The sequence below is a fragment of the Erithacus rubecula genome, assembly GCF_903797595.1.
Source record: "Erithacus rubecula genome assembly, chromosome: 26".
Classification (NCBI taxonomy): domain Eukaryota; kingdom Metazoa; phylum Chordata; class Aves; order Passeriformes; family Muscicapidae; genus Erithacus; species Erithacus rubecula.
Window position 1 is genome coordinate 5,631,088 of NC_136678.1, and position 14,785 is coordinate 5,645,872.

The 14,785-nt window shown below is 43.1% G+C and overlaps 1 protein-coding gene across 2 annotated transcripts; it reads left to right on the forward strand.

The window, feature by feature from the left end:
* Nucleotides 1–2,770: 2,770 nt before the first annotated feature.
* On the forward strand, nucleotides 2,771–14,625 carry NUCKS1 (nuclear casein kinase and cyclin dependent kinase substrate 1). Of its 2 annotated transcripts, none has more exons than XM_079327262.1 (8): nucleotides 2,771–3,108; nucleotides 9,692–9,741; nucleotides 10,728–10,833; nucleotides 12,104–12,159; nucleotides 12,450–12,602; nucleotides 12,829–12,981; nucleotides 13,497–13,646; nucleotides 14,235–14,625. In XM_079327262.1, exons 1-8 carry the CDS (start codon nucleotides 3,092–3,094, stop codon nucleotides 14,432–14,434), a joined length of 885 nt encoding a protein of 294 aa, XP_079183388.1. In that variant the 5' UTR covers nucleotides 2,771–3,091; the 3' UTR covers nucleotides 14,435–14,625. The 2 variants fall into 2 exon arrangements, with proteins under 2 accessions (XP_079183388.1, XP_079183389.1); XM_079327263.1 differs by having other exon boundaries at nucleotides 2,772–3,108; nucleotides 13,500–13,646.
* Nucleotides 14,626–14,785: the final 160 nt, after the last annotated feature.

The following is a 14,785-nucleotide window of genomic DNA, read 5'->3' on the forward strand; positions in this document are numbered from 1 at the left end:
CAGTTTGGGACTGAAAATTTGTGCACAATATCAAAATTTAGCTTTTTTTTTTTTTTTAGTATTTTACAGGCAGAGTCCTGAGCATTGTAAAATTCAGTATTATGATTGTGTAAAGAGGAAAAACTGGATTTTAATTCCACATCAGTCACTGGTGCAGCACTGCAATGGTTTGAAATAAAAAAAAAAATAAATAAAAATTTGACATGGCTCAGCTGGTTGTTGTTGTTTTGGTGTCTAAGAAATGAGTTTACAAGTTGGAATTAGGAATAAAAACAAAAATGTACAAAAAGAATTTCCAATAAAACTCAAGCAGGGCATGAAATGAACTCAAATTATCCTAAAATTATAATTACTCCTATAAATCTGACCATGTTTTCATCATCAAACCATCTTCTACCAATGTATAAAAATAGGATTTAAATGCAATTTTTATTGAGATTGAGGATGAACCTCCAAAGACCAAAATGCAGAGCAAGAGTGAGAAGCAGCATTTTAATGACTGTGGAATAATTTATTATTATTATTGTTATTATTATTGTTATTATTATTACTATTACTATTATTATTATTATTACTATTATTATGTTTTTATTTTTATAAAATAAAATAAAATAAAATAAAATAAAATAAAATAAAATAATTAAAACCACAGCCAAAAAACACACATACTCTTAAAAAAAAAACAAACTCAAAAAGCAGCCATACAAAACAATTCCTAAAATATAAAAATTCGTTTTTAAAAGAAGTTTAAATATACATAACAAGTCAATTAATATGCAGCTAATTAATGCAAAGTGTCTTCGAAATAACAAATGTACTAAATGCCAAGCACCCAGCCTTTTACTTTATAATACTTTATTTATTTTTATTTTATTTCTTTTATTTACTGTGTTTCTTTTTATTTACTTTGTCTTTCTTTATTTCTTTTAATTTTGTTTATTTTTTCTTCTGTTTCCTTCTATTTTTACTTTATTTATTTATTTATTTGCTTCTTTATTTATTTCTTACTTACTTTTATCCAAAACCTTTTACTTTATTATTTTATATATATTATTTCTATATTATTATTATTCCACTTTAAAAAAAAATTTTACCCCCTCCCCCCCCCAAAAAAAAAAAAAAAAAAAAATCCTCATTTTTTTCACAGGGAATAATTGAGGGGAATCCTCTGGAATTTGGGTTTTTGCTGATTCCATGACAAAAGGGCTGCAATGGCCCCAGGGCGCTGCCCTGCCCTAACTCGGCTGCCTAAATCGCGATAGGCGCGACAGGGAGGGGACAAAACAGCGGGAAAACAAACAAACAAATGGGGGAAAAAAAACAGCACCAAAAAAAAAAAATAAAATAACCAAGCAAAACGCAAAAAAATAGGGGAAAAAAAGAGAAAAAATGCTAAAAAAAAAAATCTTAAATACGCAACAAAGAACTCAGAGCAAAATAAAATAAAGTTTTAAAAGGAAAGAAAAACAAAATCTCAAATGCCGAAAAAATCCCCCCCCCAAAAATCCCAAAAAACCCAAGAGAAGCAAAGCAACAAAAAAAGAATTTAAAGAGAAAAAAAAATCACAATTGCGCAACCAAAACCTTCCCAACATAAAATAAAAAAGGGGAAAAAAACCCCAAAAATCCCAAATATACAAAAAAAAAAAAAAAGAAAAAAGGGGGGGGGGAAACAAACCAAAAATCCCAAACTCAAAGAAAAAACCAAATTAACTCTGCTGAAATATCCTCAATTATTTTCTTTTTATTGGGTTATAAAACCATACGAAGCTGGGGCAGCCCCAGGGGGGTTAAATCCCAAATTTCCAGCCCGGAATTCCTTGATGTGGTTTTTGCACTTTCCCCCTCGGGGCTCCCTAATTCAGTGTATTTTGAATTTTGGGGGTTTTTTTATTTCACAATCAGCTGGATTTTCCAAAGGAATCCAAATAAAGCTCAAGCAGGGCATGAAATAAACTCGAATTATCCCAAAAATTGTGATTATTCCCATAAATCTGACCCTATTTGTGCCATCAAACCATCTCCTTAGTGATCCCAATGTAGAAAAATAGGATTTAAATGATATTTTTACAGCAATGGAGGGATGAACCTCCAAAGACCAAAATGCAGAGCGAAAGTGAGAAGCTGCCATTTTAATGACTGTGGAATATTTTAATTTTTCCACGATTAATGCATCACCTTTTTTAACCAAAATGAGGCGTTTTGGGATTTTTGGGGTGTTTAAAGTGCAAAAAAATTCCAAAATCTTCCTGGGACTGGGTATAAATAGTGAAGTGCTGCTGGCACAGGGGGAACTGGCGCTGCTGACATCGCTGCTGATGTTAAAATCTGCAGGCGAAACCGATTTTTTGCATTTTTCGTTAATAAAAATTAATGACACCGAACCCGCGCCCGGGGCCGCGTTTTCCCTCCAAAACCGCGCCGGGCCCGCGCGGCGAATCTGCGGCTCGGGCCTTGAGGCGTCGCAGCGCCCCGAAAAATTCCCGGAGGAACGGGAAATAATTCCAGCGTGCCGCCGGTGCCCGAGGGAGGCGGCGGGCGCGGCGGGCGCGGCGGGACGGGGCGCGGCGGGGCGGCGGCAGTGCCCCGAGCCCGTGGCGAATCTGCCGCCGGAGCCGCGCCGCGTGCGGGCCGCGCTGCCCGCCCTCCCCGCGGGGACAGTGGGCGGGTCCTGCGCGCCGTGATGGTTCGAACGAGCCAATGGGAAGCGGGCTCGCGCGGGCTCCGACCAATCGGCGAAGGAGGGGGGCGCGGCCAGCGGGGTCGGCGGCACCGCCCCCCCGCTCGCATCCTCTCGGCGGGGCGAGCGCGACCATTTTGCGGGGGGGAGCGGCGGCAGCGGGACCGGCACCGACACCGGGACCGCGACCGGGATCGGGGAGCGACACCGGGATCGCGGCCGGGAGCGGGATCGGGGAGCGGCACCGGGGGCGGCGGCGCCTGACGGGGGAGCGGCGGCTCCGCAGGCGCGGCCTGAGGCGCTGGGCCCAGCGCTCCCGCTCGCTGCGGGCGGCCTCAGCGGCCCCGGCGGCCCCAGCCCGGTCCCCGTTCGCTGCTCGCCCGGCCCCGGGCGGCCCCAGGCGCGGCCGAGATGTCGCGGCCCGTCAGGTGAGTGCCGGCGGCGGCGGGCCGGCCCCGCGCAGCGCAGGCCGCGCTCAGGCCGCGCGCGTTTCTCCTCTATTTCCCCTTGTTTTCCCCGCTAACTTGGCACGGGCAGCGCCGCACACAGCGCCTTTGGCACGGCGGGGCGCGGCGCGCCGGCCCTGCGGCCGCTGCCCCACATTTTCTAACGGGGGGCGGGGGGGGGGGGGGGGGGGGGGAAAACGGGGATTTTTTTTTTTTTTTTTTTCCTCCGTCGCCGCCGTGACCCACTTGGCGCAGGGCGGGCGCCGCCATCCGCCGCCTCCCCCTGGCGGGGCGCGGCGCTCGGCGGGGCCGGGGCGAGCGCTGCCGGGGGAGGGGGCGCGGGGCCGCCGGCCGGGGTCCGGGGCACGGGGGCTGAGCGTGGGGAACCACGCGGAGGGGAGGAGCCGCCGGGAGCCGCCCCCGAGCCGCCAGCGCCGCTGCGCCTTCTGCCGCTCCGAGCCGCTTCGCCTCCCCTTCCCTCCTCTCCCCGCTTTCCCTTCGCCTCCCCTTCTATCCCCGCTTTCCCTTCGCCTCCCCTTCCCTCCTATCCCCGCTTTCCCTTCGCCTCCCCTTCCCTCCTATCCCCGCTTTCCCTTCGCCTCCCCTTCCCTTCTCTCCCTTCTTTCCCTTCGCCTCCCCTTCCCTTCTCTCCCCTTCTTTCCCTTCGCCTCCCCTTCCCTTCTCCCTCTCCTTTCCCTTCGCCTCCCCTTCCCTTCTCCCTCTCCTTTCCCTTCGCCTCCCCTTCCCTTCTCCCTCTCCTTTCCCTTCGCCTCCCCTTCCCTTCTCTCCCTTCTTTCCCTTCGCCTCCCCTTCCCTTCTCTCCCCGCTTTCCCTTCGCCTCCCCTTCCCTTCTCTCCCTCCTTTCCCTTCGCCTCCCCTTCTCCCTCTCCTTTCCCTTCGCCTCCCCTTCCCTTCTCCCTCTCCTTTCCCTTCGCCTCCCCTTCTCCGGTCTTTCCCTGTGGCCCAGGTGGGTTCGGTGCAGCGTTGGAGGACTGGCGGTGCCCGGGGGAAGGGCAGGGCAGGGCTGGGTGTTCGGGGAAGGGTTTTCTCTCCCGGAGGGGGTTAGAGCACTGCCCAGGGAATGATCACAGCGCTGAGGCTGCCGCGGCTCCGGAACACTCCCAGAGCGGGGGTTTTGGGGTGTTTTTGGGGCGCCCGTGGGGGTGTTTTTGGGGTGCCTATGGGGTGTTTTTGGGGTGCCCGTGGGGGTGTTTTTGGGGCGCCCGTGGGGGTGTTTTTGGGGTGCCTATGGGGTGTTTTTGGGGTGCCCGTGGGGGTGTTTTTGGGGCGCCCGTGGGGGTGTTTTTGGGGCGCCCGTGGGGGTGTTTTTGGGGTGCCTATGGGGTGTTTTTGGGGCGCCCGTGGGGGTGTTTTTGGGGTGCCTATGGGGGTGTTTTTGGGGCGCCCGTGGGGGTGTTTTTGGGGCGCCCGTGGGGGTGTTTTTGGGGCGCCTATGGGGTGTTTTTGGGGCGCCTATGGGGTGTTTTTGGGGTGCCTATGGGGTGTTTTTGGGGCACCTATGGGGTGTTTTTGGGGTGTCTGTACAAGGCCAGGAGCTGCACTTGGATGCTGCTTGTGAGTCCTTCCCAGCTCAGGATATTCTGTGATTCCCTGGTGTCTCAAGTTGTCTCTTTACCAAGGAGGTGGCAAAAGAATGAGCTGGTGATTTAAGCTGATTTTATAGCAAAGGTGTGAGGTTTCCCACGGTGTTCTTCCAATGCTTTGGAATTTCTCCATTCTCAAATTTATTCCCAGAGTGAGCCTGGTCTGGGGAATGTGGATGTTGGGTATTTTGAACTAAAAATACAAACCAATTGTGCCTATGATGCATCTATACATTTGGAGATGACAGCATTTGTAGTTAAGCATCTTTTCTGTGCAGAATTTAAAATCCAAACGGTGCTTTGCTAAGCAGGGGAGTGGCTCAGTGATGGGTGAGCTTGTCTTTAAAAACAAAACCCCTGAGCTTGCTGGAGCTGAGTGTTTTATCAAGGAGAGAGAAACCCCAAAATCCAGCAGGTTGTAGGAGCACAAAGCTCGTGGCACAGCATAGATGCAGCATTCCCTTATCTCCCTGCATTTAATAACCTTCCAGGGGAAAAAAAAGGTAAATATTCAGTGCCTGCTGCATTATTCCTCTGCTAACTAGAGAACTCTGCCAATACATTGAAATCCATTCATAAATTAATGCTGCAATGTATTTTTTTCTGCCTGTCTTAGCTGATTTTTGGTTAAATGGAAGCTAAGTGAAAGGTTCTTAGTGGTGAGAAAGTTTTCCTCTGGTCACTGTTTTTTACATTAATTGGTGATGCCTGCTGAATATTTCTGGTGAATATGTGAGCACCTAAAGCAGTGAAATTCATAAAATCCATCCTAGAGCCCAAGTTTTTATTCCACTTGTTGGGAGAATTGACCTGAGGGCTGAGTGTGGTTGTTAAAGTCAGTTATTTCAAATTAAGTGGTAATAAAGTTCTGGTATTTACAGTGCCTGGCACTGAACTCCTGCACAATTCCATTTCTCCTGGGTGTGTAACGGTGAAAAGAAAAAAGGCAAGGAGGAAAAACAAAAGGAACCTGAGATTTCTGAACTTCTGCATCTCTTGTGAAACTCTCCTGAAGCTTTGCAGACAGAGCTGGGGCTGCTTATGGGGATAAAATCAAATAAAATACTTCTAGCCACTGTTTTTTAAATATATATGTAACATTCAAGTCAGAATTTTGACTTCTGGTGCAGCCTTTTTTCTGGTTTTTTTTTTTTCTCACTGTTCCTGGAAATCCCAAGGGGTTTTTTTTGGTCATTCATTTTAAGCTTAAGGTCAGTTATGGATTTATTTCAGTGCTTCATGGCATTACTTTCATTTTAATTTTTTTTTATTTGAATCCCAGCAGTGGAAGAGTGAAATTTTACTTGCAGGAAAAAAAAAAAATCTATTAAATGTAAAAAAAAAAATATAATAAAGATCTATTAAATGTAACTTGTTGCCAGTGTTGTCAGTGGGCAATGTAAAGTGGAAATATTGTGATTGTGGAAAAACTTCCATGGGATTAACACTAAATAAAATGGAGTGATGCTGTGGGGTGTAGAGATAAATGAGTAAAAAGGTGATTATTGTTCTCTTTTAGTCTGAAGGGAGAAGGTGAAAAGAAAATTCAGAATACCTGAGTGTGGGAGTTTGGGTTTGTCCCTTCCTGCTCTGCATCATTTCTGTAGGAAAATCTCAATTTTTATTAGAGTCAGAGAGAAAAAAAAGCACAAAACTACTTGAATTACTGCTGCAGAAATCATTTAATTTTAGTTTTATGAAGCTCCATGAGGTGTGGATCCCTGGAAATGCTGCAGGTGCCATGAGCAGACCCAAACTCTGAACTCTGTGAGTCCTGAGTCCAATTTGGAGCCCAATTTCCCCCAAAGGGAGATGATTTGTGTCCCTGACTGTCCCTGTGCCACCTTCTGGTGATGATTTTAAATCAATGTTGATGAAAAACCCAAATCCAGCCCTGCAGCTTTGCTCTGAACCTGCCTGCAGGAAACACTTCTGGCTGGAATTGCTATTTTCTATTAAAAAGGCAGCAAAAATGCTTTAAATAATAATAATTATTGATAATTCTGGTCAGGGAGGGGACATTTTTACCTGAGTGCTGAGAGACCAGGGAGGAGCTTTGCTCAGAAATGCTGAGGGTTTGGTTATATTAGTTAAATAAAGTGAAAAAAGCCTCCAAAAACCTCAATAATCATTAAATCTCTTTGCTCTGTTGGGTAAATGGTTTTCATTTAACCTGAGCATTGCTCATTTTTTTTAGCACTGCTTTTCAGGATTAGATTATTATATGTTGTGGGATTTATATATATATATATATTTTTTTTTTTTAATGTTGATTTCATCTGTGGGTTTTAATGCCTGTACAAATACCTGGGAATCTCTGTATTCCCTTTAAAAAAAAAACAACTTTTCTACCTGATTGTAGGGCTGTGCTGATGTTGGTTTAAAAGCTTTTAAAGGTTTTTAGGGAATAAATTGAAGATGAGATGTGAGGATGAAATCCTTTTTCAGTTTTATGGGTATTGTAATCCTTGGCCATGCTGATGTTGCTTTTTTTTATAATTCCAAAATTGTGCTTTGACAGGCATCAAGCACAGGTTACAGGGATTTCTGTGCATTTCTGAGCTGTGGTTATTATATATTATATTATATTATTATTATATTATTGTAGTTATTATGATCACTTTCAAACAATGATTTTTCATTTCTTTTTTTTAATACAAATTTCACTTTCTGCTCATCATGTGAGGAAAACTGAGCAGGGTTTAGTTTATTCCCTGGCTGAAAACCCAAGGGATGGTGCTTGGGGAAAGGATATTTTTCCATAGGATACTGGTTTTATTAAAGGATATTTTCCATAGGGATACTGGTTTTGTTAAAGGATATTTTCCATAGGGATACTGGTTTTGTTAAAGGATATTTTCCATAGGATACTGGTTTTATTAAAGGATATTTTCCATAGGACACTGGTTTTGTTAAAGGATATTTTCCATAGGATACTGGTTTTATTAAAGGATATTTTCCATAGGGATACTGGTTTTGTTAAAGGATATTTTCCATAGGATACTGGTTTTATTAAAGGATATTTTCCATAGGACACTGGTTTTGTTAAAGGATATTTTCCATAGGATACTGGTTTTGTTAAAGGATATTTTCCATAGGACACTGGTTTTGTTAAAGGATATTTTCCATAGGATACTGGTTTTGTTAAAGGATATTTTCCATAGGATACTGGTTTTATTAAAGGATATTTTCCATAGGACACTGGTTTTGTTAAAGGATATTTTCCATAGGATACTGGTTTTGTTAAAGGATATTTTCCATAGGATACTGGTTTTGTTAAAGGATATTTTCCATAGGATACTGGTTTTGTTAAAGGATATTTTTCAGAGGGACAATGGTTTTGTTAAAGATGTTTTTCACAGTCTAGCTGCCACTGTCACATTTCCAGTACCTGATTTAATTTCTGAAGGAAGCAAAGTGGAAAAACTTCCATTTCCATCTTGTTTGGTAGCTCAGTGATGACCAGAAGTGTTTATATTTGGAAATTCTGCTTTTTTCACCCCTGTTTTCTGCTTTCACAGGTAAAAATCCCCAATAATTGATACATAAAATCAGACTTCTTATTAAATAACTTAATTATAAATTCAATGAGATGGGTTAGGAGGCAACCTTCAGGATGGCACATTATTGGAATAAGAATGTAAATCAAAACTGGCCAGTAATTGTGTCTCTAAACTGGTATTTTAGCACACTCAGACTGGGAGGGAGGGCCCAGTGCTGGTCTCTGCTGGACTTTGTTCCACTCTCAAGTGTTCCAGAGCTTGCATGGGATTCATCCTGTACAAATCATCTTCCTTTCTTTGGCCTTTTTGCTATTTTTGGGTGGTTTTTTGAAGAGTTTTAGGTTGAAATAAAAGAATTTTGCTCCTTCTATAAGCCATGAATTAGAGATGCTCATTCAGGAGAGCAAAGTTAAACTTCATTTACCTCTACTAATCTTGTCTTCCTTTCATTTGCCTTTTTATTATTTTTGGGTTTTTTTTTTTTTTTTTTTTTTTTTGAGGGATTGGTTTCATTTTCTGGATTTTTCATTTCTTTAAGAGATTTGGATTGAAATAAAATAATTTTGGTCCTGCACCCTTCTATAAACCATGAATTAGAGATGTTTGTACAGGAGAACAACTTGATTTGAGCTGGATCAGCAGCGATGGCTTTGAAGTGACCATTTTTATCAGCAATTAATGCATGCTAATTAATGAAGTGACAATTAGTGGGAGCAGAGGGAAGGGCTGGAGTTTTGCAGCTGTAGAATTCACCTGGTGATTGCTGCAAAATCAGATTCATGCCTGGCTTTGAGCCAGAAGGAAAAAATTCCAGTGGGAGAATCTCTCCATGTCCAGCCCCTCTCAGTCTGTGGTGAGGCTTTACCAGCTGAAATTTAATTGAGTTTGATTAATTAGTGGTTGTGTTGATTCTCTCTGGTCAGTGTTTTATAGAGCAGTTACCCAGTCAATAAAATAGTTGGGGTTTGATTGACAAGGTGCTGATAAAAAGCAACAATTCCATTTTGGAATTTGGATTTGATTTTGTTGACTTGCAGATCAGTGTAACTCATTCATAAAGCTCCTGGAAACCCCAAGTGCAAACTTCAAATGCTTTTAAAAACAGGGATCATGTGGGAAAATACAAATTGGAGGAGAAGGTGAGAAACAGAATTTCCAAAAGGAGCAGGTTTAGAAATGTTTGATTCATAATCTTTGTGTATTTATCCAAATGAACATTCACATTCTGATTGTTGTAAAACTTCAGGAAAATGCTATTTGTGCTTTAATATACTTAAATATACACAAATAAACTTAATGGACTTTGTGTTCACTTCTAAGTGCAGAGCTGGGGGTGGCTGAATGATCAGAGTTTTCCTGGGATGTTTTTGGGCTGCAAATGCAGCACTGGAAGCAAAGATGTGGCACTTAAAGCTCTAAAATTATGAATTCCTCATTTTTTCTCCTTCTCTCTAACAGGAACAGGAAGGTGGTTGATTACTCCCAGTTTCAGGAATCAGATGATGCTGGTAAATGATTTTATTTTTTCTTAATCTCCTCCTTATTACCATGCATATTAATTGTTCTGCTTCTAATCCCATCTTCAACTCCCCAATTCCAAGGAGTTTCTGTTCTTCACAGCCTGAACTGTTAATAAATATTTGAAAATCTGATGGTTCTCATATGTTTTGTATTACACAAACAATGGTGATAGAAATCTTCCTATTTAATGCTGCTATTGTTGTAGTGCCTTGAGGCTGTTGGCAGCAATTCCTTGCTCTATGTTATGTTCTGGGCCAGAGGCTCCTTGATGCCACTTTTTTTTTTTTTTCCCCACAGGAAAAGATGTTTTCTATTTATTTTATGGCTCCAGTTGAGCCCAAATAATCAGGAATTTTTTGGGGGGATTGCAGCTAAAAAAAAAAAAAAATAGAATTGGTGTGAATTAACAAAATATTTATTGCTGGATCACACTTTGAAAAAATGGAATCTGTTGCTACATGATTCTGGATCCCATTTAAAAAAATATATAATCTGAGAGAATTAGCAAAAGATTTCTAGAATGTTTTGAGTTCTTGGAAAATAAACTCAATGCTAAGGTTGCATTGATAATTAAAATGAGACAGATATGCATAATTCTTAATGATTGTGATTTTATTCATTAAATAAGGTGTTGTGTAAGAGTTGTAAGGAGTTCTGCTGTAAATTCCTATTTAATGACAGTGCTGTTAGAATCATGTAGAAATACATCTGGATGTGAATTTTTAATGGGTTTAAATAATAACTAAGTGTAAAATGAGATCCTCCCCTCGTGAGGTTGGTTGTATTTCCCTGGGTGAGGTTTGACTGTCCAGAAAAGGTAAAATCAGTGCTTTAAACCAGGACTTTGCTTCCACCAGAGTCTTTTTGAAGTTTTGTGATATTTTTCTTTTTGATGTGCATGAAATGATCAGTTTGAGGAGAGCACTTGGCTGGGAATGGGTTTGATTCCAACCCTTTTTTTTTTCCTGCCCAGATGATGATTATGGAAGAGATTCGGGTCCCCCATCCAAAAAAATCCGTTCGTCTCCTCGAGAGGCCAAAAACAAGAGGAGATCTGGCAAGAACTCTCAGGAGGACAGGTACAAAATAAAATAAAATAAAATAAACAGCTTTGGGATCTTTTCTCAGAGTGTGTGTGGGGAGAATTGCAGTGAGATTGGGAGCTCAGGGCTGGGACACTGAGGAGGTTTGTGGGAAATGTTGTCAGGAGAGCTGCAGCATTCCAGCAGCTCCAGAGTGGCAGGGATGAGATCCAGGGATGAGAGGTGTCCTGGTTTGGAGGACAGGTGTCTGCCAATAAAGGCAGGAGCTTCTCTTTGAAATGGAGAATGTAAACCCCTCCCTCTAAATTATTCTAATTTTGAAATTAAGGGGCTCTCGGGCAAAGAGATGGGAATTAGGAATAACAGTTCTTTACTAGGAAAATTCAAATAGCAATGCAGTATTACAAAGAACAATCCCAAACCCTGCCAGAGTCAGAATCCAAGCTGGCACAGTCAGTCAGTCAGGGTGGTGGCACAGTCCCATTCCATGGTGCTGCATCCTCCTGCAGGGGCAGATGTGGTTCAGCTGGAGCAGTGCTCCTGGAGAAGGTGCAGTTTCCTCTGGAGCTCCAGGGATGATGTGGAAAGGTCTGGCTTTCCTCTGGAATCCAGTGGGAAAGGTGCTCTGGGGTTCCAAATCTCAGTTTTTATCTGGGTAGGAAAGGCTTGGCTCCTCCCCCTGGGTGGAGCATCTCCCAGTGGGATGATGGAATTTTATCAGTCATGCACTGGGACTCACTGGCCATGAACAGGAGATATCTGCTGGAGGGAGGATGGGCTGTGGGAAGATAAAGATGATTGCCCAGCTGGTTTAAAGATGGCCCATGAGCAGAGAATGTGTGCTAGGAGCTGTCACACCCAGTTTGTAACAATGGCCCATTAACAGGTGATGCCTCCTGGATGAAGGGTGGGGCAAGGGAAAGGTAAAGATGATTGCCCAGCTGGTTTAAAGATGGCCCATTAGCAGATAATGTGTGCCACAGAGATAAAGATCACTGCCACACCCAGTTTTAAACAATGGCCCATTAGCAGGAGATATCTCCCACAGGGATAGGACTCTCTGCCACACCCAGTTTGGAACAATGGCCCATTAACAGGTGATACCTCCTGGATGGAGGGTGGGTCATGGGAAAGGTAAAGATGATTGCCCAGCTGGTTTAAAGGTGGCCCATTAGCAGATAATATGTGCCAGGAGATCAGGGTCACTGTCCCACCCAGCTTCAACAGATGGTGACAGAATCCACATTTCTGGTCACATCCTGAATTGCAACCCAACACCTCAGACTTTACCTTCTCTTGTTTGCAGTGAGGATTCAGAAGACAAAGATGTGAAGACTAAGAAAGATGATTCACACTCAGCAGGTAACTGATGGCATTGTGCTGATTTTGTACCTTAAATTGTCTCTTCACACCTGTGAGAGTTGCAGGAGGAGGATTTGGTACAGGAGAGAAATAATTCTGATTTATTTTGAGTTGGATGCTGCCTCTGCTGCTGTTACATCCCACCCTAGTTTGGGATAATGTGGGGGGTTTTTTTATGTGATAGTCCTATAAAATTTATCTTCACAAGTGGATAGATCTGTTGCTCCCTTCTCTGCAGCTTTTACCCAGAATGATGCAAGAAACTTCACCTTGGTGCCTTTTCCTTGCAGATGAAGATTTTGGCAGTGAAGACGACGACGTAGGAGCTGACGATGGCAAAGCCGACAGCGACTACGAGAGCTCTCAAAAAAGCAAAAAAGGAAAGAAAGCTAAACCAGACAAGAACAAGAGAGCAGCCTCCAAATCCAGGAAAAGGCCTGCAGGTAAAAAAATTTAAATTAAAAAAAAAAAAAAGTGGTTATTTTGTAGTGAAAAAAACATTGGAGGTTCTTTGCTGGGCGGGTAAGGAAGGTGTTGAGCTGTTGTCAGTCACTCAGTGAGTGTTTGAGCCCCTCCTGAGCCCTGGCCTGTTTTACCCACCTGCTGCCTCCAGGCAGGAGCTCTGTGCTCTGTGCTCTGTGCTGATGCCAGTTTGTGCTCCCTGTGCAGAGGACAGTGAGGATGAGAAGGAGGATCACAAAAACGTCCGTCAGCAGCGGCAGGCAGCCTCCAAAGCAGCCTCCAAGCAGAGGGAGATGCTGATGGATGATGTGGGCAGTGAGGAGGAGGAGCAGGAGGATGATGAGGCACAGTTCCAGGAGAGTGAGTACATGGGCTTGCAGAAAGGGACACAATTTGCTTTTTGTTTTTTTTTTGGCTGGGATACTGAGGACATCAATTGTGCTCTTCAGTAAATTCTTTTTTACTGTGTGTTGGTCCAAGTTGGGTTTTCACATCTGGAATTTGTGTTCAGGTTTGCAGCAAAGGTGTTTGTGTCCTATAAAACTTGTCTTCACAAGTGGATTGATCTGTTGATCCCAGAATGAGATAAGAAGCTTTATGCTAGTGCAGATTAAGATTTTTTTCCAGGGATGTGAGTGGTTTTTTTTCCCCAAGATCTTTCTTTATAAGGACAGTTGTAAAGTTCTCAATGCTTTTTGCTGTTTCCTGCTGTCCCTGTGGCACTGCTGCTGTGAAATCAGGTTTTGTACCACAGCAGATAAATGGAAGCTCACAAGGTCTCAGAGTCTGTGTCCACAATTTACCTGGCAGATCTCAGCTGGATCTTTTCCTTTTTTCCCCCCCCCAAAAAACCTGAAATTTCCTTATGCTTCCAGCAGATTCAGGAAGTGATGAAGATTTCCTCATGGAAGATGATGATGACAGTGACTATGGCAGTTCAAAAAAGAAAAATAAGAAGGTCTCCAAGAAATCCAAGCCAGAGAGGAAAGAAAAGAAAATGCCCAAGCCCAGGCTAAAGGCTACAGGTGAGTCTGTGCCATGAAAGTTTCTCAGTTGAAATAAAACCCAAGTTTTGTTTTTGTTGCAAAAGGCTTGGTGGAAATCTTGAGGTCACAGATATCCACAAAAATGTTGAAGGGCCAAAATGATTTGTGTGGAATAATGAGCTGGTTTTAGTTCTTCCTGTAGGGGTTGAGTTGGTATCTGTGGTACAAACTCAGAGTATGGAAACCCTTCCCTGCTGAGCTGCTGCATTCTGATTTCTGTGTCTCACAGCCAAATAAAAACAGTTTGTGGCTTTGTTTGGCACTTTGTGATGCTGTCAGGGTGGGGAAATGTCAACCAAAGGAAAAGCTGGATGGAAATTTCAGATGATAACAGCAATGTAGGTTCTGCTTTGACAAGAGCTCTGTCCCTTTATGGTGTCACATCCAGCAATTAGCCAGAACTTGCAATTAAGCAGCTTTTAAACCTTGTTAGATTGCTCTTCACTTCAGCTTTGCCAATTGGGAGTGCTAAAAACACTGTGGGTATGGTCAGAGTGCTGCTGAATGAAATCCCATTTCCTGTGAGCTTTGGTGCTGCTGAGTTTTACAAGGTTTTTCTTTTTCCAGTGACCCCCAGCCCAGTGAAAGGCAAAGGGAAGGCAGGTCGCCCCACAGCTTCCAAGGCAACAAAAGAAAAGACCCCATCCCCCAAAGAAGAGGATGAAGAGCCTGAAAGTCCCCCAGAAAAGAAAAAATCTGCCAGCCCTCCACCAGAAAAGTCAGGAGATGAGGGATCTGAAGATGAAGCACCCTCTGGTGAAGATTAAAATGGCAGTTGAGGAAAATCTTTGTTTAAAAAAAAAAAAAAAAGAGGAGAAAAAAAAAAAAAAGAAAAAGGAAAAGAAAACAATTCTTAGGGGTAGAACACGGTTTTGGCTGTGGCTTGACTCATGGGCTTTGAATGCTGTCTTTACTTTCAGCTGTTTCATACAGTGTGTTCTTTTTTAATCTGAGGAAACCCTTCTACAGTGATATTTTGAAGTCAATGTTCTCTGTTGGCCATTCCGTTCTCCCTCCCCTGCCAAATCTGAAAAGCCATTTGAGACAAATTAACAGACCATTCAATATTTTATTTTGTTTTTTTTTCAAGGGATACTGCAGTTGTGAAGCAATAAGGT